The sequence below is a fragment of the Macaca thibetana genome, chromosome 2, assembly GCF_024542745.1.
Source record: "Macaca thibetana thibetana isolate TM-01 chromosome 2, ASM2454274v1, whole genome shotgun sequence".
NCBI classification, from domain to species: domain Eukaryota; kingdom Metazoa; phylum Chordata; class Mammalia; order Primates; family Cercopithecidae; genus Macaca; species Macaca thibetana.
The window spans coordinates 111,763,988-111,789,755 of record NC_065579.1 but is presented as its reverse complement, the minus strand read 5'-3'; the positions used below and the strand labels follow the sequence as shown (position 1 = coordinate 111,789,755).

Here is a 25,768-nt window from a genome sequence, read left to right as displayed (position 1 = left end):
ATTTAGCATTTTCATGTATGTCCTATGCTAGTTCTGGATTCTATAACTTAAGATGAATATTAAAAACTCAGAAGAGTCCATCAAAAATAAAGACACATGAAGCTGATCAAAAGCCTAGATATGTACTGTTTGCATATCCATACCGACTTTCTTAATAACATTTAATAGTTACTTTTCTTTTAAAACACAAGGCATAATTTATAATTCATACTATTTAAACTAAACAAGTTTATATAATCATAAATGTCATTTTTTGATAAAGAACCTGTTTCTGAATGCATTCTGTAACCAATTTTACCTTGTTTTAAAAAAAAAAAGGAAAAATAGCTTATGAGGGAAAATTAGTTTACCCCTACTTTGTGTCCGTAGTTGCATTTTTGCATTTAGAAGCTAAGCAAGGAAGACAGTTGCCAATTCTGTGACATTTCTAGTATAGCAGTTCTTTTTTTTTTTTTTTTTTTTAGACAGGGTCTCACTCTGTCACCCAGTCGGGAGTACAGAGGTGCAATCACGGCTCACTGCAGTCTTGACTTCCTAGGCTCTAGCGATCCTCCCACCTCAGCCTCTCAAGTAGCTGGGACTATAAGCATGCACCACTATGCCTGGCTTTTTTTTTTTTTTTTTTGGTAGAGACAGGTTGCCCAGACTCATCTTGAACACCTGAGCTCAAACAAACCACCCGCTTCAGCCTCTCAAAGTGCTAGGATTACAGGTGTCAGCCACCGTGCCTGGCAATACAGTTCTTTCGTGCCAAGAACCATTTGTCAGAATAATACTTTTAAATGAATAAGTACAAATAGAATTATAAAGTAAACCATATATATACATTTATTTATTTATTTATTTATTTATTTATTATTTATTTAAGACAGAGTCACTTGCACTCTGTCTCCCAGGCTGGAATGCAGTGGCGTGATCTCTGCTCACTGCAACCTCTGCCTCCTGGGTTCAAGTACTTCTCCTACCTCAGCTTCTGGAGTAGCTGGGATTACAGGCACCTGCCACCACGCCCGGCTAATTTTTTGTATTAAACATACAAAAAGTAGAGTCGGGGGTTCACCATGTTGGCCAGGCTGGTCTTGAACTCCTGGCCTCAAGTGATCCACCCACCTTGGCCTCCCAAAGTGCTGGGATTACAGGCTTGAGCCACCGTGCCTAGCCTGTTTTTTTTCTTTTTGTATTGAAATACATTTATTAAAATATTGAACATATTTGGGCTGTAGTAGTAAATATATATGTTTATTAACACATTAAATAACAAGATCTGTCAGTGGATCTGATGACTATAATACCTTTGAAGAAGGAATGGGCATGAGTGATATTTTTGAGATACTGTAAGAATTGTAATGTGTAGGATAATAGCTATGATTTCTACTGGTGACAAAGACACAGGTACTACTCATACAATTGCTACATTTTAGTTACAGGATAGCAAAAGTAAAGGTATAAACTTTTTGTCATTCAAGTTCACAGATTCTCTGAATTCTACGAATGTTTTTAGTTGGTTCATGGACCCCAAGTTAAGAACAGAAATTTATTAGTATTATTTTAATAAATAGATTTTCATAGAGCTAGTGTTAGACTGGAACATGTAGATGAATTCTCAGGGGTCACTCTGGTTCTAAAAGAACTTTAATTTTGTGATCATATTTCAGTAACAATTTTCAAAATTAATACTGGCATAGTTTGGCTCACTTAGATGACCCCTTAGAACTGAATATGGCTACTACTCAGTTTCAGTGCCTTTCTGTTTGTCTTTTTTGTTGTTGTTGTTAGACAGAGTTTCACTCTTATTGCCCAGGCCGGAGTGCAATGGCACAATCTCAGCTCCCCGTAACCTCTGCCTCCCGGGTTCAAGTGATTCTCCTGCCTCAGCCTCCCAAGTAGCTGGGATTACAGGCATTTGCCACCATGCCTGGTTGATTTTGTATTTTTAATAGAAATGGGGTTTCTCCATTGTTGGTCAGGCTGGTCTCGAACTCCTGACCTCAGGTAATCTGCCTGCCTCAGCCTCCCGAAGTGCTATGATTACAGGCATGAGCCACCGTGCCCGGCCTGTGTTTGTCTTTATGTATTGTGTATTAACAAGTTATCACTCAAAATGATAGTATTTTATTTTTAATGCAGCATTTCTCAAACTGGGATTGTCCAGAGTTTTGTGAACATAAACTCATATGACTACTTTTCCCCTTAAAATTAGTTGTGATCACTTAAGAATGGGAAACCTTGCTTGAAGCCTCACTGAATGGGGAATTCCTTAGTGTTTGCTTTTAGACAAATATTTTCAGTTAGTAATTGAATTCATTTAAAAATGCTATTAACAGTATACATATACATAACTGTTAGCTTTAGAATTCACTGTCATTCCATCTCTCACAAAACCTTTGGCTATTGAGATCACTGGGAAACAGCTTACAGCTGTCTTACTGTCATCCCCTTGTTATTCACATGCTGCCCCCATGTCTCTACAGTAAAAGGACAAATACAGCTCTTTTCTGAAGAGACAGATTTTGACTTTCTGCTCTGAAAAGTTAAGCATATTATTACTTGTTTCGTAAGTGTTTTGTATAAGTGACATTACATCTATTCAAATAAGAGTTTATTACTATTAAAGTATCTGCAAGGCCAGGCCCAGTGGCTCCTGTCTGTAATCCCAGTGCTTTGGGAGACTGGGATGAGAGGATCACTTGAGGCCAAGAGTTTGAGACCAGCATGGGCAACATAGCCAGGCCCTGTCTCTTCAAAACATTAAAAGTTAAAAAAAAAAATTAGCCTGGTGTGGTGACATGCCACCTATAGTCCTAGCTACTTGGGAAGCTGAGGCAGGAGGATCACTCGAGCCCAGAAGTTTGAGGCTGCAGTGAGCTATGATTGTGCCACAGAGTGAGACTTTATCTCAAAAAATAAAAATAGATCAGGCATGGTGACTCATGCCTGTAATCCCAGCACTTTGGCAGGTGGATTACTTGAGGTCAGGAGTTGGAGACCAGCCTGGCCAACAGAGTGAAACCCGTCTCTACTAAAAATACAAAAATTAGCTGGATGTGGTGGTGCACACCTATAGTCCCAGCTACTTGGAAGGCTGAGGCAGGGGGATTGCTTGAACCTGGGAGGTGGGGGTTGCAGTGACCCAAGATCACGCCACTGCACTCCAGCCTGGGGAACTAAGTGCAACTCTGTCTCAAAAAAATAAAATAAAATAAAAAGATACAAAATAAAGTCTCCGCAACGTTATGTAAAAATGTATGCCAATCATTACTTTTATCTGTCTCTCATGAAATAATAACTATAGGTAAAAAATGAGTTTTTAATGAAGATGATTTGATTCTTATGTAAGCTTTTAACTACCACCTCCTTTAGTAGAAATGTATTCTGACTTTTTTCCATTTTGAATAATATATTCATTGTTTTCATTAAGGCCACTCCTTTTTGTGGGTCCAACGGGTACAGGAAAATCTGTGTATGTGAAGGATAAGCTAATGAATCACTTGGAAAAGGACAAATACTTTCCTTTTTATGTTAACTTATCTGCACGGACCAGTGCCAATCAGGTTCAGGTTAGTTTAAAGACAGAAACGTGGGTCTGTCATTAATATTTTGTCTTATTTGCTCAGTATTTAAAATTGTACATTAAATAAGCAACTGTGTAAATCTATGAATTTAAATAAAACTTTCAAATGTTTGAGGAATTACAAGTTTTTGAAATTAATGAGAAAAGTTTCAGAGGACATTTTTACATTAATAGTGGGTTATTGAGCTTTATTACCTGTTTGTTTGTTTTTTTGTTTTGTTTTGTTTTTGTTTTTGTTTCTGTTTTTTAGCCTGAGAAGAAGCAACAATTGATTTCTTAACTGGTGAAGGGAGTATAAAAGACACACACACACACAGGGTGGGGCGGGGGTGGGGAGATCCAGGGAGAAATGAGAGAACTTTGAATTGTTCTCTCAAGACCCTCCTGGATGGGCCTTAGGGGCATTTGCTGCTCTCTGGACCTTTCATACCATGGGCCTGTGACAGGAACCACGTTGAGTGCATCCCACCCTTTGCCTTCAAATGTGTCAAGGTGAAACTACTTCATGAAACCTTTTCTAATTGCCATTTTCATCATCCATTCCTAAATTTATGCCTATCCATTCTCTCCCGGCCTCATTTCTGTTGTTTTAAGTCTATATGCTTCACTGAGCTTCAAAATCTTACAAATTTAGGACACTTACTGTGGAGCTTTATTTGAATGAAAATAATTTCAGTTTATTTTTCCAATGGACAAGTGAGTTCCAAAAGCATTAGAACTATAAGAAAGCATCCACATTTGTTTTAGCTAATAGATACATTCTTGAGTACAGATGGACACAAAGAAGGGAACAACAGAAATCGGGGCCTACTTGAGAGTGGAGCCGGGCAGGAGGGTGAGGATTGAAAAACTGCCTATTGGGTACTATGCTTATTACCTGAGTGATGAAATAATCTGTACACCAAACCCTCACAACACACAATTACCCATATAACCTGCATGTGTACTCCCTGAACCTAAAATAAAAGTTGGAAAGAAAAATTATTCAGTGAAGAAAAAAATGAAAATATGTTGCTTGTCCAATGAGGAAAATATTGTAGAAATTTTGGTGACATTTGTGGAAATATTGTAGAAACATGCATATACTATACAAATATAATACATAAATATATGTGTGTAACAATTGTGAGTGCATAGGATTTCAATAAATGTTTGAATGATGTTGATTGTGAAGTTTAGTATCACCCTAAATATGAATAAATAAAAACAAACACTATATATAATGCTGCTTGATATGATTTCCCTACAGAAACTTAAACTTTTTTTTTTCTGATGTTAAATATGGTATTTTATGTTAAGTTAATCATTGATAAATTAAGCAAATAGTCATTGTTACTGGTAAAAATCCCATGGATTCTGGCAAAATAGGTTGTTTTACTTGTTGATACTGATTTAACATAAGTATGAAAATAAATTCCTAATTCAGTTATAGGTAAATATACCACTCTTCCTTTATATTTTAGAACATTATCATGGCTAGATTGGATAAAAGACGCAAAGGAGTCTTTGGACCACCTATGGGAAAGAAGTGTATAATTTTTATAGATGATATGAATATGCCTGCATTGGAGAAGTATGGAGCTCAACCTCCTATTGAATTATTACGACAATTTTTTGACTGTGGACATTGGTAACTATTTAATTCGATAAGTTATGCTGAAGTTATATCTCAGTTTTTATTTTAGGTTTTTTAAGTAAAATAATATATTTTTTGAGATATTTAAGGAAAAGAATGATTGCTCAGATTTTCCTGTACATGAAGGCTTTCTAATATCTTTCAAAAAGACTGTTTTAAATTGAGAGGAAGGTACAGATATTTCCTGTATACTCCCTGCCCCCAACACATGCATAGTCTCCTCAATCTCAACAGCCCCACCAAATTGGCACATTTGTTACAATTGATAAGCCTACATTGCTATATCACAATCACCCAAAGTCCATAGTTTAGGGTTTGCTTTATGTGTTGTACATGCTATGGGTTTGGAGAAATGTATATTATATGTATCCATCATTATAATATCATAGAGAGTATTTTCACTGCTGTAAAGATCCTCTGTTCTCTTTTCATTCCTCCCCCAACTTCAGCCCCTTTGTAAGAGATCCATTGATCTTACTCTCTCTATAGTTTAGCCATTTTCAGAATGTCATATAGTTGGAATAATACAGTATATAGCCTTTTCAGATTAGCTTCTTTCGTTTAGTAATATGCATTTGAGTTTCCTTCATATGTTCTCATGGCTTGATAGCTCATTTCTTTTTAGCACTGAGTAACATTCAATTGTCTGGTTATACCACAATTAATCCATTAACCTACTGAAGGACATCTTGGTTGCTTCCAAGTTTTCAACAATTATGAATAAAGTTGCTGTAAACATTTGTGCACAGGTTTTACATGGACATAAGTTGTCAACTTCTTTGAGTAAATACCAAGGAACACAATTGCTGAACAATGTGGTAAGAATATGTTTAGTTTTGTAACAAACCACCAAACTATCTTCCAAAATAACCATACCATTTGCATTCCCATCAGGAATCAATGAGAGTTAGTGTTGTTCCACGTCTTCTCTGGCATTTGGTATTGTCAGTGTTCTAGATTTTGGCCATTCTAATGAGTGTGTGGTGGTATTTCATTGTTTTAATTTGCATTTCCCTGACGTATGGTAAGAAGCATCTTTTAATATGTTTATTTGCCCTCTGTGTATCTTACTTGGTGAGGTGTCTGTTAGGGTCTTTGACCATTTTTAAATTGGGTTGTTTGTTTTATTATCATTTAGTTTTAAGAGTTCTTTGTATATTTTGGATAATAGTCCTTTATCAGATGTGTCATTTGCCATTATTTTCTCCAAGTCAGGCCTGTCTTCTCATTCTCTTGACTTTGTCTTTGGCAGAGCAGAAGTTGTTAATTTTAATGAAGTCCAGTTTTTCCAACCAGTCCGTTGGTGTTGTGTCTGAAAAAGTCATTGCTATACCCAAGTTCAACTAGGTTTACTTTTGCTATCTCCTAGGAGTTTTATAGTATTGCATTTAATATGTAGGCCTGTGATCCATTTTTAGTTAATTGTTGTGAAGGGTGGGTAAAATTGTATATAGGTCAATTTTTTGCGTGTGTGTGTCCAATTGTTTAATAGTATTTGTCTTTTGCTAAAAGACAGGGGTCTTGCTATGTTGTTGAGGCTGTTCTCAAAATTCTAGCTTTGAGCATTCCATCTGCCTTAGCCTCCTGGGTAGGTGGGATTACAGGTATGAGCCACTGTGCCCAGCAACATTTCTTGAAAAGACTATCTTTGCTCCATAATATTGCCTTTGCTCCTTTGTCAAAGATCAGTTGACTATATTTATTGGGTCTATTTCTGGGCTCTCTAATCTGTTCCACTGACCTATTTGTCTGTTCTGTCAGTACCACATTGTCTTGACTGCTGTAGTTTTATAGTAAGCCTTAAAGTTGGGTAGTGTCAGTCCTCTGACTTTGTTCTTCTCTTTCAATAGTGTTGACTAATTTGGGCCTTTTGCCTCTCCATATCAACTTTAGAATCAGTTTCTCAAGATCCAAAAAATAACTTGCTGGGATTTAGATTGGGATTGCATGGAATCTACAAGTCAAGTTTGGAAAGTCTGTCATCTTCATAATATTGTTCTCCTATCCATGAACATGGAATACCTCTCTTTATTTAGTATTTTGATTTAGTTCATCAGGGTTTTATAGTTTTCCTCATGTAGATCTTCTATATATTTTGTTAGATATATCCCTAAGTATTTCATTGGGGGTGGGTGCTAATGTAAATTGTGTTGTACTTGTTTTTGTTTTTTTTTTTGAGACAGAGTCTCACTGTGTCACCCAGGCTGGAATGCAATGGCATGATCTTGGCTCACTACAGCCTCTGCCTCTGGGTTCAAGAGATTCTCCTGCCTCAGCCTCCCAAGTAGCTGGGATTACAGGCATGTGCCACCATGCCCAACTAATTTTTGTGTTTTTAGTAGAGACAGGTTTTCACCATGTTGGCTAGGCTGGTCTCAAACTCCTGACCTCAAGTGATCCAACTTCCTTGGCCTCCCAAAATGCTGGAATTACAGGCATGAGCCACTGTGCCTGGCCCAGGTGTTGTACTTTTAATTTCAAATTCCACTTGTTTATTGCTGGTATATAAAAAGGTGATTGACTTTTACCTGGTAACTCTTTACAAGCTTGGTATAATCGCTTATTAGTTCCAGAAGTTTTTTGTAGTTCTTTCAGATTTTCTTTATAGATCATCATGTTATCTGCAAACAAGGACAGTTTCATTTCTTTCTTCCCAGTCTGTATACCTTTTTTTTTTTTTCTTATTTCTAGCCCTTATTATGATGTTGAAAAGAAGTGGTGAGAGGGAACATTCTTACCTTGTTCCTGATCTTAGTGGGAAAGCTTGGAGATTCTCACCATTAAGTATGGTGTTAACTGTAGAGTTTTTATAGATATTCCTTACCAAGTTGAGGAAGTTACCTTTATTCCTAGTTTACTGGGAGATTTTTGGCTTTTTTTTTTTTTTGCCTTTATTTGAGACAAAGTCTTGCTCTGTCGCTCAGGCTGGAATGTAGTGGCGTGATCTTGGCTCACTACAACCTCCGCCTCCCAGGTTCAAGTGATTCTCATGCCCTAGCCTCCCAAGTAGCTGGGATTACAGGTACACACCACCACATCCAGCTAATTTTTGTATTTTTAGTAGAGACGGTTTTGCCATGTTGGCAAGGCTGGTTTCGAACTCCTGACCTCAAGTGATCCACCGCCTTGGCCTCCTAAAGCACTGGGATTACAGGTATGAGCCACCATGCCCGGCCTGGAGGATTATTAATTGGCCTAACTTCCATATTGTTGTATCTCAAGGAATAGGAAGGTCTGAGAAGAGAGAGAGAGATGGGGAACAGCCAGCCAGTGGAACAGTCAGAACACACACAATATTTATCTGTTAAGTTTTTCTTCTTATATAGGTGCAATTCATGGTGCTCCAAAACAATTACAATAGTAACATCAAAGATCACTGATCACAGATCACCATACTAGATATAAAAATAATGGAAAAGTTTGAAATATTGCAAGAATTACCGAAATGTGACACAGAGACTGGAAGTAAGCAAATGCTGTTGGAAAAATGGTGCCTATAGACCTGTTCAACACAGGGTTTCTAAAAACCTTTTTCAGTTTGTAAAAAACATAGTATCTGCGAAGCTTAATGAAGTGAAGTGAAATAAAATGCGGTATGCCTGCACTTTTCAACTTAGTTTCAATTATTGAAAATAACTTACAGGTTACATCCTTCCAAGTACCATTCCCCTAAATCAATAATTTGTGGGTAGTGTCCAGCCTAAGTAACTATAATCAGCACCCTATTTTTCTACCATGTTTTTAACTGTATATTTTCTGTGGCTGCTTGGAACTACCTACCATATCTTGGAGATGGCTGTATTTGACAGCAATCTCATGGATAACCCTTCTATTCTCCCCACACCACTTTATGGTGACATGGTTAGTTTCTCACATGCAAGATACAGCACCTTTTAATTAGGATTAATAATTCTTCCTTTCCTCCTCTTAAATGTACTTTTCTATTCTTCAGTATGCCATGATTTTTATCTCAAGACAAGGGTAGATGAATTTCAAAGCTAAGTCATATTTTACAGATGCATTTTTGTTATTACTATAGGCCCTAGGAATTCTGCTTTCAGGAGATAACCATTGTTGAGATAATAACTGCAATTATCTCAGGAGATAGTCACTCTCCTGAGTTAGTGCTTATCAGGAGATAATCACTATTCCTCAGTGATTTTTTTCTATATAAGTATTTTTATGTTTAAAAATAGGCTCATATTACATGCAATGTTTTGTAAATTATTTTGCACTTATATATTTATCTTGAATAGCCATATCAGTGCATATTTGTCTACTCATTCATTTTATTGGCTTTAATATTATGTGGATGTTGCTGTAATTTACTTAGCTGGTCTTCCATTGATGATTATTAGGGTTGTTACCAAAAACCATATTTTCATACTTTCTAGCATGCTTTTAGCCTAAGGACTGGCTAGACAGACTCCTCCCCCAGCCTCTGTATGTGTATGTCTCTGTGTGTGCAATAGCTTCAGTATTAAAGACTTGCTGGCTTATTGACAATAGCAACCTTTTACTCTGAGTGGTTCCAACTAAATTGTGTCATTTCATACTTCTTTCTGATTAAAACTTCCTTGAAATTTCATTTTTCCCTAATGGGTCCCTTTCTATAACAAAATGTATAGATCCTATTTAGACATCCTTATCCACTCTGAAGATACAGTTTGAGATGAGAAAAAGAAAATCAGGACATCGCTATAACCAGTTTGACTACATAACTTAGTGTTCAAACTGTGACCTTTCTGACAGTAAAAGGGGAGTGTTATTAATAATTACTTCAGTACAATAAGCACAAGCCAGAATTGTCCTAGGTAAAATGAGATACATGGTAACCTTATCTTTGAACGGCTACAAATAGGATTGATCACTCATCCATGCTTCTAGATTTGGAATAAGAAAGGAGAAATGGAGAGTCAAACTGTAAGGAAGAGTAGGAGGAAAGAGAGGGAAAAGTAAGAGGAAGATTCGTTCTAGATACCCAGAATCTGGGTAACAGAATCAGTCACTGAGGGGAGAAACCAAATTCTGCTTTAAAACAAAATTCTCTCCTACTCAAAGTGTTATCTGAAGTTATTCCTTTTAGAGAAGCTAAAGTCTGATTAAATTTCTTGGGAGATCTATATTTCATTACATCTTACTGTCTTTATAACAGATAATCTAAGTTTTTTGTGTGTGTGCTTTCTAAGGTATGACCTTAAGGACACAAGTAAAATCACACTGGTGGACATAGAGCTGATTGCTGCAATGGGCCCTCCAGGTGGTGGAAGAAATCCAGTTACTCCCCGTTGTATTCGACATTTCAATGTCTGCAGTATTAATTCTTTTAGTGATGAAACTATGGTCCGAATCTTCTCATCTATTGTAGCATTCTACCTGAGAACTCGTGAATTTCCTCCAGAGTACTTTGTAATTGGGAACCAGATAGTCAATGGGACTATGGAGGTCAGTCAATAATGCAATGTAAATGTTTTAGTATTGCATATTTCCCTCATTTGTCCGTTATTTTATTTTTTTAGCGTTGTTTCCCACTTAACTATCTGCTTTGGTCTTTGGTGTCAGAGAAACTGTTTAGAAGACCAGAGAATAGGAAGATCACAGGATTTGAAATGAGGGAATCTAACTTGGGTTGAGCCTTGACTGCTATTTCCTAGCTATATGACTTTGAGCAAGTAATTTGACATTCCAGAGGCTGTTTATTTAATGACTAAAATGGAATAAAACACCTATTTCACAAGGTTGTTTAAGGAAAACATCTAAAACTAGTATCTGCCACATCACAGGTATTTTGCTGTTAGGTTCCTACTCTGGTATTTGTCAAGTTTCTTCTGTCTTCCCTCCCATTTTTCATGCTTGTCTTAAAGAAATTTAAGCAGCTTATGAATACATTACTTTTAGACCATATAATTTATAAGTAGCAATGAAAAAATAATTATGAAAGAGAAATACAAGGGTAGAAACAGACAACAAGACTCCTCATATAGCCAAAGAACAGTTTTTAACTTATTTCAGATGTGTTATTTGCCTCTGTTCAGAGACTAGAGCCAGCCTCATCTCTAATGGTAAATGGGAAACAATATATATAAAGGCATGTCAGTCATGATCTTACCAAACTACACTTTCTAGAAGCTTGAAAAAGCAAGTTTCATTTTGTGATCACTGCAACAGGAAGCAAAAAGCTCCCTAGAATCCTTCCATCCATTTCCAAGAACATCAGTCTTATCTTCTAAAATTCTCCTCTTGTTTCAGTGGAAAGTGTGTGCTGTTCAAGTAAAGAAATTATGAGCGAAGAGATAGTACATTTATTCTGATACAGAAAAGTGCTTTTATTTATAAATATAATATTTCTATTTCAGTCATGTCCTGGAAAATACAGGGGTGTTGGTCAGATAGAAGGGGATACAGAAAGCATCCCTGCCACCACCCTACCCCCGGCTTTTTTCTGTTTTTCTGTATTTGAAGCATTGTAGACCTACCATGTGTGGAGGTTGGAGTAGGTAGATGAATCACAGAACACATACAAATAAAAAATGTTGGCTAGGCGTGGTGACTTATGCCTGTAATCCTAGCACTTTGGGAGGCCAAGGTGGGTGGATCATGAGGTCAAGAGATTGAGACTATCCTGACCAACATGGTGAAACCCCATCTCTACTAAAAATGCAAAAATTAGCTGGGTGTGGTGGTGCGTACCTGTAGTCCCAGTCACTCGGGAGGCTGAGGCAGGAGAATCACTTGAACCCGGGAGGCGGAGGTTGCAGTGAGCCGAGATTGTGCCACCGCACTCCAGCCTGGCGACAGAACAAGACTCCATCTGAAAAAAAAAAAAAAAAGTTGTTTAGTTTTCCTTTTTTGACTATATTATAAAAGGCTTAATTCACCTGCCTTTAAGAGAACATTAAACTTCATTTGGTGAATTCAGTACATAGTAAAAATATACTTCATTTCCTTATAGCCAATTTAGATATAAGGAAGAAGGCAGTGAGGGAATAAGAGATAGAAGGGAAGAGAGAGAACAAATTGATTTGTTTTGAAGTTGATTGTAGTAACAAGAAAATTATTTCATCATCTTCTTTGGAATGATTCAGCTGAGTTATCTGATTTCACTTTCTATAAAAGATTTTGTTTTTCACTATTTAACCTCAGATTATTCACCTTTAAATGGCATAACCATAATAACTGGGAAATAAAAGTAGAAACAGGTTTCTACTTGGATGGGCTTGGATGGAATCAGATGTTAAGTTCCCTCAGCTTTATAATGCCTGGTTGAGTGCTATAAGCCAAAATAAACATATATCCCATGCTAGGCTTAGGACTGTGCAATTTTCCAAGCCAGGATGATCTTTTTTCTTTTTTCTTTTCTTTTTTTTTTTTTTTTTTTTTTTGAGACAGAGTCTCACTTCGTTGCCCAGGCTGGAGTGCAATGGCGCGATCTCGGCTCTCTGCAACATCCACCTCCACCTCCTGGGTTCAAGCCATTCTCCTGCCTCAGCCTCCTGAGTAGCTGGGATTATAGGCATGTGCCACGACACCTGGCTAATTTTTGTATTTTTAGTAGAGACGGGGTTTTGCCATGTTGGCCAGGCTGGTCTCGAATTCCTGACCTTAGGTGATCTGCCGAGCTCAGCCTCTCAAAGTGCTGAGATTAGAGATGTGAACCACCGTGCTCAGTCCAAGCCCTTATAATCTGATAGAGTAAATAAAACATTTTGTGTAACATTCCATTGGTTACATGACTTTGCTGATTATAAGCATTTTATTTTTACTTTGTTGCTTTTTTCATATTCAGATATATAAACAATCTGTGGAAAATCTTTTACCCACTCCCACAAAATCCCATTATACTTTCAACTTGCGTGATTTTTCACGTGTCATCCGGGGCTGTTTACTCATTGAAAGAGATGCTGTGGCGAGCAAACACACTATGATCCGTCTGTTTGTGCATGAGGTTCTCCGAGTGTTTTACGATCGCCTCATTAATGATGATGATCGAAGATGGCTGTTCCAGTTAACTAAAACTGTTATAAAGGACCATTTTAAAGAATCACTTGACAGTATCTTTTCACATTTGAGGAAACAAAATGCACCTGTGAGTATAGTGATTAAGAACATATTGAGTTAAAGCAGTACAATATATAAATTGTTACAATTAAGTTATATTTTAAAAAATCATTTCTTAATGAACTTTTTTTTTTAGCATTCCTTGTAAATAGGTGTTTGTTTTGAGAAGATTTATCTTCATAGGAAAGTATGCAACATAGAAGTTATTTAAAGAATAACACCTTATGTGGTAGGGAATAAATGATATAATAGATATAACGTGCTTAACATGATGACCATCACTTAGTAACTACTCAATAAATGGGAGTCACCCAGAATGACTTCTGTAGCCTAACAACAATAAAACGTATATGATAGAAGATCTTACTTTTCTTTTTATATCCTAAGGATGTAATCTCAGGTACTAATTTTGTAAGTATATTATTTACTACCCTAATGTTTAAAAAAATTACTTTATAACGTGGATGAAACAAAAATTTTATACAACATTTTCTTAAATTTATTTTTTAAATGTTTTAAGTTTTATAATTTGTTGATTTCCTTTCCATAGGTAACTGAAGAAGACTTAAGAAATCTCATGTTTGGTGACTATATGAATCCTGACCTTGAAGGAGATGATAGAGTTTATATTGAAATTCCAAATATTCTTCATTTTAGTGATGTTGTGGACCAGTGCTTAGATGAGTATAATCAAACACACAAAACAAGAATGAATCTTGTCATTTTTAGGTACCTATATATGATGTTGATGCTTGAAATTGCTACCTGTAAAACGTTATTATGAAATGTTTAAAATGTACCAAAAGGTGTAAAGAAAAATACGGTGAATAACTTTGTCCCCATTATCCAGCATAAGACATAAAATATTAGTAATTTATTTGAAGTTCCCTGTTATAGTCACACTCTCTCACTGCATCCGGTGTCCTAAGAGTAGCAGTGAAAAGAAACTTTTTTTTTTTTTTTTTTTTGGGAGACTGAGTCTTGCTCTGTCGTCCAGGCTGGAGTGCAATAGCACAATCTCAGCTCACTGCAACCTCTGCCTCCTGGGTTGAAGCAATTCTCCTACCTCAGCCTCCCAGGTAGCTGGAACTATAGGCATGCAACACCACGCCCAGCTAATGTTTTTGTATTTTTAGTAGATAGGGGGTTCACCATGCTGGCCAGGGTGGTCTCGAACTCCTGACCTCAAGTGATCTGCCTGCCTTGGCCTCCCAAAGTGCTGGGATTACAGACATGAACCACTGCGCCTGGCTGAAACTTGTGTTTCTTAGAACTTTTACTATATATGTGTGTATTCCTAAACATATACGCAGTCTTATTTTGCATATTTTAAAACTGCATATAAATGGTATAATACTAGACATAATCTTCTGCTACTAGTTGGTTTATTCCATATTGTGAGAGTCAAAGAAAAATGAATATTTACCACTATATTGCATTCTATTATATAATTGTACCACAGTGTAGTCATTCTTCTGAGACAAATTTTAGGTGACTTCTAGTTTTTGCTATTATAAGAAAGGCTTTGAAAATTCTCATGCGTGTCTCCTTGGGTACATGTGTGAGAATTTCTCTAGGCTATTTTCCTATAAGTGGGATTATCATGTCATAGTATATAAGCATCTTCAACTTTACTAAATTTTGCCAAAACATCTTTAAAAATGATTATTATTTTTGAGAGCTTCCATTGTTCTTTACCTTTGCTGATGCTTAGGATTGACAGATATTGTAAGTTTTTCTAGTCTAAGGAGAGTGAAATGGTATCTCATTATCATTTTAATTTTAATTAACCTAATTACCAGTGAAGCTAAGCACCTTTTCTGAATTTGTTGTTTTATAGGTAACGATCTTTTCTCACACAGAAATCTTAAGACACTGAAGAAACATATTTAATAAAAGTGATAAGATACTGCCAGTATTAGTTAATATTTCATTTTATTTGTATAACTTGTATATCAAGTTTCCTGAATTTGAACTTTTAATTAGTTTTCCCCTACATCGAATGATCCAGTTGTGACTGCTTTTGAAAAAATCACAGTTTTTGATAGTAAATTCTTTAAAACTGGGATAGTAACATATAGGACAGCAAAGTCATGTTCTTCTAGGAAAGTAAAACAGTAGTTACATGTAAATATACATTTACATTTTTATTGTAATGCATTAATAAAATTTTTATTTTGTGGTAGGTATGTTTTGGAACATTTATCAAGAATATGTCGAGTTCTAAAGCAGTCTGGTGGAAATGCTTTGCTTGTCGGACTTGGAGGAAGTGGTCGTCAATCTTTAACTCGTCTGGCTACATCCATGGCAAAAATGCATATTTTCCAACCAGAAATTTCTAAGAGCTATGGTATGAATGAATGGAGAGAGGATATGAAGGTAAGATTATGAAGAAGCCTAGTATCTAAAATGAAAACAGTACATTCTTTTACTTGTAAAGAGAGAACCAGCCTGTGTAGCTGTGTACTGAACTCCAGTGATGATGATGATGATGATGATGATGATACTGTCCATAGAGCATCTACTGTGTGTGCTGAGTTCTGTCCTGAGTGCTTTACCTAGCTTTTACCTACATGATCTCATTCTATAGGTACAGCAATGCAATGCAGCAGGTGGGTTGTCTCTGTGTTTTACTGAAGCTGAGTGACATGTGATGCACAACAGAGCAAGGCTTTCTAACTCAAGTCTTATCCACTACGCTATTACCATGGCTGCTGCTTTAAAAAAATTGTTGTATAATATTTGTACATATTTATGAGGTACATGTAATATTTTGATACATGCATAAAATGAATAACTATGGAGTCAGCACATTTAGGATATCTATCATGTAGAACATCGATCTTTTTGTATTGGTAACATTGCATATCTTCTATCTTGAAATACACAATACATTGTTAAATATAGTTGCGCTATTGTACTATTGAACACTACAACTTCTTCTAACTGTATGTTCATACCCATTGACCTGCTTCTCTTTATCCTCCCCTGCCTGCATCTCCTTTCTGGCCTCTGATAACTGTCTTTCTACTCTCTACCTCCATGAGATCAAATTTTTGGCTCCTACATATAAGTGAGCACGTGTGATGTTTATCTTTCTGTGCCTGGCTTATGCCACTGACTATATATTTATTCCAGTTCAGAGAGGACTTATTTCAGACATGGTTTCTAGCAGATTTAAACATGAACCTGATGATGATGATGATGGCATTAACGTTGTCTTAGTAGTAATCTAGGTTCTTTTGTTTCAACTTTAGCTTAAAGGACTCCCTTTAGCGTATCTTGTACAGGGCAGATCTAGTGGTAAGGACTCCCTCGGTGTTTGTTCATCTGGAAAGGTTTTAATTTCACCTTCATTTTTGTAGGGCAGCTCTACCAGATACAGTGTTCTTGGTTGACAGGTTTTTATGTTTCTGCAATTAGAATATGTCACCCTACTTCCTTCTGGTCTGTACATTTTCTGCTGAGAAATTCACTGATAATCTTAAGGTAGTTCCCTTGTAGATGACAAGTTGCTTTTCTCTGGCTGCTTTCAATATTTTCTCTTTGTATTTGACTTTTGGCAGTTTGATTATATTGTTTTTTAGTGTGGATTTCTTTGACTTCATCCTAGTTGGAATTCATTGATCTTCCATAAAATGGAATTTTTATATCCACTTCTTTCCTCAGATTTGAGAAATTTTCAGCCATTATTTCTTGAAAAAGCTCTCTGTCCTCTCTTCCTCTGTCTCTCATTCTGGGATTTCCATAATGCATATATTGGTCCACTTGATGGTGTACCATAAATCCCTTAGGCTTGCTCCACCTTCCTTTATTGTCTTTGTTTAGTTTTTGCTCCATTAACCTGGTGATTTTCAGTTACTTGTTTTCAAGTTGGTTGACTCTTGATTCTGCCTGATCAAGTCTAATATTGAACCCCTCTAGATAACTTTTTAGTTCAGTTTTATGTTTCGGGTCCAGAATTTCTATTTATATTTTATGGTTTCTATATCTTTGTTAATTCTCATTTTGTTCATGCATTGTTTTCCTGATTTAGCTCTGGGTTCCTTTCAGCTCACTGAGAAACTTTAAGGTAGTTATTTTAAATGTTTTGCTAGTCAGTTCATGGATCTGCATTTCCTTATGGTTGGTTTCTGGAACTTTATTTTGTTTCTTTGATTGGGCCACATTTCCTTATTTCTTTGCATCCCTTGTGATCTTTTTGAGAGTTGACCATTTGAAATAAAGCCACCCCTCCCAATCATTATGACTGGCCTCATTCAGGGAAGACCTTCACCAATCAACCTAGCTAGAGGTTCTGGGACCTTTCAGACCTTTTCTGAGGACGTGTCTTCTTTGAGGTTGTACGTGTGCTTTTATTGTTGCATGTATGAGTGCTTTTGACTGTCTTAATTTGCTCTTTCTTCTCAGGGGCTTTCAGTTGCTGATTCTGTTGTATTCCTCTGCCCTTGATCTCTTGCTCTCCCTGGTGCCTGCCTGTAGAACTGCAGCTTCTGGTGCTCTAACCCACCAGGGAACTCACCTTGTTTCAGTGGCCTCCAACCTGGTGTCCAAAATAGGCCATTGTTCCTGTTAGCACCTGAAGGCAGGTGGAACAGCCCCCACACAAGCCAGTATTCTGGGCTCAAGTTCAACTATATTCCTTCTGTCCTGAGGAAGGAGCCAGGATTTGGATGGTATTCTCTGGATCTCCCCACACTATGCCCAGTTGGGGGAGGGGCTAGAGTGAGAAAAATATGAGGTACTGTCTCACCCTTTTGGGAACAGTCCCTTCTCTTGTTCATGCTCTTTTCTGGGTGCTGCAGCCACTTAACTAGTTTCCAAAGTTCTCACAAAGGTAATTGTGTTCTATATATTGCTAATACAGTGTCTTCAGGGTAGAAAAGGGTCTAGAGCTTCCTAGCCCATTATCTTGCTGATGGTCACTTTCTCGATTCTTCATTTGTAAAATTTGGATAATACCACCTATTTCAAAGATTATTATGGTTAAATTATATAATGTATATAGGGTTTTCTTAATATTCCTGACATATAATTAATATCAATTTTTTTTATTGAGATGAAGTCTCACTGTGTCACCCAGGCTGGAGTGCAGTGGCACAATCTCCACTCACTGCAACGTCCACCTGCTGAGTTCAAGTGGTTCTACTGCCTCAGCCTCCCTAGTAGCTGGAATTATTAGTGCCTGCCACCATGCCTGGCTAATTTTTTTTTTCCTGTATTTTTGCTAGAGATGGGATTTCACCATGTTAACCAAGTTGGTCTCGGATCACCTGAGGTCAGAGGTCTGAGACCAGCCTGGCCAACATGATGAAACTCTGTCTCTTCTAAAAATACAAAAATTAGCCAAGTGTGGTAGAACGGACCTGTAATTGCAGCTACTCAAGAGCCTGAGGCAGGAGAATCATTTGTAGTGGAATGAACCTGTAATCTCAGATACTTGGAAGGCTGAGGCGGGAGAATCGCTAGAACCTGGGAGGCAGAAGTTCAGTGAGCCAAGATCGTGCCACTGCACTCCAGCCCAGGCAAGAGAGTGAGACTTTGTCTCAAAAAAAACAAAAAAAAAACCCAAATTACAATGATGCTCATGACAATAAGTTAAATATGTTTGTGTATATTGTATTGTAAAGTTTATTTTAAATTAAAATTTTTATGGTTTTTTTTTTTTTTTTTTTTTTTCTTTTTTTGAGATGGAGGCTTGCTCTTGTTGCCAGGGCTAAAGGGCAATGGCACGATCCTGGCTCACTGCAACCTCCACCTCCTGGGTTCAAGCGATTCTCCTGCCTCAGCCTCCCGAGTAGCTGGGATTAGAGGCATGTGCCACCATGCCCAGGTTATTTTGTATTTTTCGTAGAGACAGGGTTTCTCCATGTTGGTCAGGCTGGTCTCGAACTCCCAACCTCAGTTGATCCACCTGCCTGGGCCTCCCAAAGTGCCGGGATTACAGGCCTGAGCCACCGCACCCAGCACAAATTAAAATTTTTAGATTTTTTTTTTTTTGGAGAGGTGTCTCACTCTGTCACCCCAGCTGGAGTACAGTGGCATGAGCATAGCTCACTGCAGCCTCAACCTCCCAGGTTCAAGCAACCCTCCCGCTTCACCTTCCCTAGTAGCTGCCTGTGGGACTACAGGCATGTACCACCAGGCCTGGCTAATTTTTTTTTTTTTTTTTTTTTTTTTTTTTTTTTTTAGAGATGGTCTCTCATTATGTTGTCCAGGCTGCTCTCAAACTCCTGGGCTCAAGTAATCCTCCTGCCTCACCCTCTCAAACTGCTCAGATTACAGGGGTGAGCCACTGCACCCAGCCTAAGATTTATTTTGATATAATATTAATAATTATAAACCTGATACAATACTACTTTAAAAACTAGACTCCCTAGTTTTGATGACAGAAAATTATTTCTAAGAACAAAACAGCCTTCATATTGGAAGATGGCTGTAATGGGAAAAGGACGTAGTTGTGTACAATATAAAAATCCACCAGTTATTTTATGGAGTGAAAATATTAGTTAATATTTAATGATTTAAAATATATGGTTTTACAATGTAGAAGGTTATTTTAAAAAATAACTTACAGAAGTTGTAATGCTATTTCACTGTGAACTACAGTCAGTTTGTATGCTGACAAATGTTTAACAACCAGCTTTCGAGGACTGGGGGTGAGAGGGAGCCTCTGATGGTAGATTTTCCAATTTCCATGATGTAAAAACTGCCCCATGGCTGATCTGAAGCTCCCAACATGCTGTCACTGAGAACAGAACTGAAAAGAGATATGCATAGAACACCATGACATGGTATTTTACTGTATTGATACAATAGATTGAAAAAATTTCCAGAGTATAGATAATAGTAACATAATAAAATAGGAGATGATGAGATTTAAGCATTTACCTCCCTTTTAAATATAACTAGATTTTTGTATAATTGTAAGTTTATATAATTCAATTTTTAAATCCTGGCTATGTTTTACAAACTTCTGACAAGTGCCTGAAATTTTAACAGTCAGTTCTAACAAGCTTGTACAAGTCAGTTTCAGCACACTACTGAGCCCATATCTTATATTAGGAATTTGGGTTGCTGTTGACCCCTGCACAAAAACCCCAGCCTGTCTACACTGAAGTGTCTAGAGGTAGATAGGCTTTTGACAAAGCTGAATTTAGGGTATCAAATTATGTCCTTAGTAATTACTCTTTCTATCTCCTGACACAACTCTCCTCCATTTGGCTTCCTTCTCCAGCAGGCTCATTCCATGAGGCAAACAGTTAACTCCAAGTAATTAAGGTTACTGGCCTTTATATATTCCATCTCAGAACAGCCAGGATTCTTTCTGTTTCAAGTCTGTCTCAATCCCTGAAGTAAGACTATGATTGGGCCCTGCTTAAATCATATGCCTTCCTCTGAATCAGTGATTATGTCTAGGGGTTTGGGGAAACTGACCAGTTTGGCTCTCCCACCCAGGGGACAGAGGCAGTGGAGGCCCCAATTGACAGCCCCAGTAGAAGTCGGGAGAGGTACTGCCCTAAAAATCAAAGTGTTATTATCAAAAGAAGGGGAAAGTGAGGGAAATCAAAACCAACAGATGTCTACCATATTCTGCTTACAAGTACATTTTTATTTTTTAAGGGTCTGTTAAGGAATGTGGGCATGAAGGGCCAGAAGACCGTCTTTCTCATCACAGACACTCAGATTAAAGAGGAAGCTTTTCTAGAGGATATTGACAGTGTGCTCAACACAGGAGAAGTGCCTAACATTTTTGCAGCAGATGAGAAACAAGAAGTGATGGAGGTAAACACTTTTGGGAAAGTACTGCTCCTAGCACAAAACTTTATTTCTTGAAACCTTTTCTCAGCTCTTCAGGATAAATATAGTTTGTACATATGATTTTGGGGGTAATTAAAAATTTTAAGTATATTAGTTAAATACATCATTGTTTGGTGAATTTTAAATTGCTTCAACCATAGTTATGAGGAATAATTTTTGTTTTGTAACTCCTATCTTCATAATAATGGCAGTTTGTTTCACCTGTTTAATGTTATTTAGCATGTTTTATGAGTGATTAGAGAATTTTAAATCATCTCTTAAGGTTACATTGATGTAAGAAAGCATGATTTTAATGCTACTTTATTAGTCTTTGTCGTTTACACTGGTTAGTAAATTTTTAAAAAGTTTTAATGAAACTATCTTATAGGTTTGATACCTCTGAAAGTCTTGTTTGTGATTTAATTGACAAAAAATACAACGGTGACGTGTCCACTACTGTCACATACTTTAACCCTCATTTCTAAGATGAAAGTAATGTCACACTTTCTCATTACCATAATCACTTTTACCCACAAAATATATCACTCACACCTGGATATTTAATTCCCCACCTCCAGCCATAACATCTGGAGTGAAATGGACTCACACTTTCAAGTACTCTGCTTTTCTGTTCCATGAAATGGCAGCACAGATAAGAGTTCTTCCCACATGGGGTTGCTGTGAGGTTTGAGAATCAAACAAAATAAAGCACTTATGTAGTGTCAGGCACTTACACAGCCCTCAGTAAATGGTGCATTACCAGTTCATAGTATGGAGTGTGGAAGGAGAAAAGAGGACAAAACAACACAACAAAAACCCATGTTCTTTGCTTTTATCTGGGATATGTCAGAGATGTGACCAAGGCTGCGAATTAGTGGTATTCTCCTGATTTATAGGAGAAATGCATCGTCCATATGCCCATTCAAGGAATAGTCACCTTTGGGAAATGGAATTTCCTAAGCTTTGCTAGGCTGTCCTGCTGCTTTAGCTATTATCTATCTTTCATTCCCATCACTTTGCTACTAAACTTTTCCATTTCTTCACTATTTCTGTTATATATTTGCTATTTTATATACATCTATATTTTTTAAACAGTATCATATTCAATATACTGTTGCAAAACTTTTTTTTTTAGTTATTTTATCTTGCTTATCTTCTTGTAGCACAAAATACACTGTGTGTGTGTGTGTGTGTGTCTGTGTGTCTGTGTGTTTCTGGAGATGAAGTCTCACTGCTCTGTTGCCCAGGCTGGAGTGCAGTGGTGCAGTCATAGCTCACTGCAGCTTCCAACTCCTGGGCTCTTACCTCAGCCTCCCAAGAAGCTAGGATTCCAGGCATGAGACACCACTTTATTATTTTTAACTGTTGTATAAAATGCTAATATGTGGATCTTTTACATTTATAACTACTTCCTTACTGATTGCTACTTCAGCTGTTTACATTTTTTCTCTTAAAAACAATGTAAAATTGGCCAGGCGCGGTGGCGCAAGCCTGTAATCCCAGCACTTTGGGAGGCCGAGACGGGCGGATCACAAGGTCAGGAGATGGAGACCATCCTGGCTAACACGGTGAAACCCCATCTCTACTAAAAAATACAAAAAACTAGCCGGGCGAGGTGGCGGGCGCCTATAGTCCCAGCTACTCGGGAGGCTGAGGCAGGAGAATGGCGTGAACCCGGGAGGCGGAGCTTGCAGTGAGCTGAGATCCGGCCACTGCACTCCAGCCTGGGCGACAGAGCAAGACTCCGTCTCAAAAAAAAAAAAAAATGTAAAATTATGTCTCTATACATCTTTGTGAACTTTTGTGATTATCTTTATAAGGTAAATTCTTGGCAGATACTTGTTTTTAAATTGTAGAATTTTGAGTTGGAAGAGGTTTTCTACATTTAAACTATGTCAAAGTCATCCTATTGATATGAAACCAAAATTTTACAGATATTTACAGGGAGCAATAAAACTTCTTCATATTCTAATATCCACCAATCTCACTGCCAGCTTATCTATTTTTATTTACAAGGTTTTTATTTTCTGATATTCCCTAGGGTGTTCGTCCAGTAGCTCAGGCTGGCAGTAAACATGATGAACTCAGCCCCTTAGCCCTGTTTGCTTTCTTCGTGAATCGCTGCAAAGATAATCTTCATGTCGTGGTGGCCTTTAGCCCCATTGGAGATGCCTTTCGAAATCGCTTGAGACAGTTCCCATCACTCATCAACTGCTGTACCATTGACTGGTTTCAGGTTTGTCATTTTTCTTGGTTGGAGGGGGAGGCAACTAACTCTTTTGGAATTTTAGTGAAATATTTGAAAAACTTCATTAATATACATTCAGCAAGTGTTTGTTTCTTGATCAGTTACTGTAATGACAGGCGTAATGTTCAGCACCAGAGACTGATAGGACTACATGATCCTCACAAGGAGCTTACACTATAGACTGGAAGATAGAAAAAGCAGTCAGCAATCATGATTATATAAGAGAGCCATAACGTTGATGTGCAAAGGGTATACATACAAAGGCAGTGAATTTCTGAGGCATGAAGATGAATTAGTTACATAGAGGGGGAGTGTATTAGGAATCAATAGGAAATTTGTATGTAAAGAAATTTATTATGAGGAATTGGCTCGTATGATTATGAAGCCTAAAAAGTCCCAAGATCTGCAGTTGGTAGGTGAAAGCCCAGGAAAACCAGTGATGTAGTTCCAGTCTGAAGGCCGGCAGGCTCAGGAGCCAGGAAGAGCCAATTCAGTCCAAGTCTGAAGGGAGGGGAAAAAGAACCAATGTCTCAGCTTGAAGACAATCATACAGGAGGAATTTGGGGGAGGATCAGCATTTGTGTTGCGTTGGATTGAACAAAATTGGACAAGGACAACTGAATGCAGTCCATTGACATTAGGGAGGGCACTCTGCTTTACTCAGTCTATAATGATTTAAATGTTGAACTCATGTAAAAACACTCTTACAGAAACACCCAGAATCATGTTGGACCAAATATCTGGGAACCTCATGGCCCAGTCAAGTTGACACATAAAATGAACCATTATTAGAGAATAGTACATGGAAAAGGAGAAGGGTGGGAAGAGGTTGGCTCGTCTGCCCCACTGAAAATTGTTTGGTATAGCTGGCTGGCATTTTAAGGGCAGCAGCAGTTGAGTTGGAGCTTTGGGCGCTTATCAGGTTACAAAGAGATTGGCAAGGTATTCCTAGGAATTTGGTTTTATACCAGAGACATCACAGTGGCATCAACATATTTTTAGATAATCTGTATTTAGGAAAAAACCAAAACAGTTGGAAGCTGTGTGGTGGGTAAATTACAGTAGGGCAAAACAAGAGACAGGAAAACCAGCTAGGCAACAATTTCAGTCAAGCTGGAAGCAAATGATGAAGGCCACTGCCTCACCTAAGACAGACTGCCACTGCCTGTATAAAACCATTTGGTATTCATACTTTTGAGAACAGTAACTCATGGTACCTTCTATTTGATTGTTTTATGTGCAATAGAATGTGGACTGTGCATTGACCCTGGATAATTTTTTTAAAAAAATTAGTTTCTGGTACTGATTTGTTTTATTCTCTTTGCCTAATTCTTATCAACTGCATTCTGGTTTTGTTTGGGAAATCACCCTCCATGTAGCTATGTATCAGAGGGATTGAATCATGGTTGGTCTAAGTCAATATATATATATATTTTGAGACAGGATCTCTGTCGTCCAGGCTGGAGTGCACTGGTGCAATCTCAGCTCACTGCAACCTCTGCCTCCTGGGCTCAAGCAATCCTCCCACCTCAGCCTCCAGAGTAGTTGGGACTATAGGTGTATGCCACCATGCCCAACTCATTTTTAAATTTTTTATAGAGACAGGGTTTCTCTATGTCGTCCAAGCTTGTCTCCCACCTCAGCCTCCCAAAGTGCTGGGATTATAGGCATGAGCCATTGTGCCCAGCCCTAAGCCAATATTGGTGCTCTCAGGCGGGCACGGTGGCTCACACCTGTAATCCCAGCACTTTGGGAGGCCGAAGCGGGTGGGTCATGAGGTCAAGAGATGGAGACCATCCTGGCCAACATGGTGAAACCCCGTCTCTACTAAAAATATAAAAGTTAGCTCAGTGTGGTGCTGCACACCTGTAGTCCCAGCTACTCAGGAGGCTAAGCCAGGAGAATTGCTTGAACCCAGGAGGCGGAGGTCGCAGTGGGCCGAGATTGTGCCACTGCACTCCAGCCTGGCAACAGAGTGAAACTCCGTCTCAAAAAAAAGATATATATATATATATATATGTGTGTGTGTGTGTGTGTGTGTGTGTGTGTGTATGTGTGTGTGTGTATATATGCTTTCATTTCTCTTGCTAGTGATTGTTTTATGCCTGAGCCCATGTATGAACCATTCCTTGCCAGTGGGTCCTGGGGAGCTTTGGGGAAAAAAAGTATTTTCACTATAAAAGGAGTCACATGGTAATAAAAGGGCCTTTTTTTGGTCTCTCAATCTTGTTGCTTGAGAATGTGATGCCCATAGCTGCAGCAGTCATCATGTCACCATAATGGGACAAGCCCAAGGATGAAATAAAGTGCACTGAGAAAGGAACAAGATGGAAAAAACGTGAATACTTGATAATATAGTTGAGCTTCTAAATGAAGCAACCCTGGAAATACCCTACTTCTGGGTATTACTCTATAAGAATATGCATCTTCTCTTTTTTGAAGATACAGTAAGACT

The 25,768-nt window shown here is 37.8% G+C and overlaps 2 protein-coding genes across 6 annotated transcripts in view; one reads left to right on the top strand and one right to left on the bottom strand.

Annotated features, from left to right (window-relative positions):
- Window positions 1-25,768, bottom strand: part of PDE12 (phosphodiesterase 12) — a 508,182-nt gene that overhangs the window by 147,924 nt on the left and 334,490 nt on the right. The window lies entirely within an intron of this gene.
- DNAH12 (dynein axonemal heavy chain 12) overlaps window positions 1-25,768 on the top strand; it is a 248,319-nt gene that overhangs the window by 135,834 nt on the left and 86,717 nt on the right. For all 5 annotated transcript variants that reach the window (XM_050781109.1, XM_050781106.1, XM_050781108.1 and 2 more), the window contains 8 exons: window positions 3,419-3,557; window positions 5,035-5,201; window positions 10,397-10,652; window positions 12,994-13,293; window positions 13,816-13,994; window positions 15,452-15,644; window positions 20,889-21,050; window positions 23,107-23,301. In XM_050781109.1, coding sequence (XP_050637066.1) covers window positions 3,419-3,557; window positions 5,035-5,201; window positions 10,397-10,652; window positions 12,994-13,293; window positions 13,816-13,994; window positions 15,452-15,644; window positions 20,889-21,050; window positions 23,107-23,301 — 1,591 coding nt within the window. The remainder of the gene's footprint in view (window positions 1-3,418; window positions 3,558-5,034; window positions 5,202-10,396; window positions 10,653-12,993; window positions 13,294-13,815; window positions 13,995-15,451; window positions 15,645-20,888; window positions 21,051-23,106; window positions 23,302-25,768) is intronic.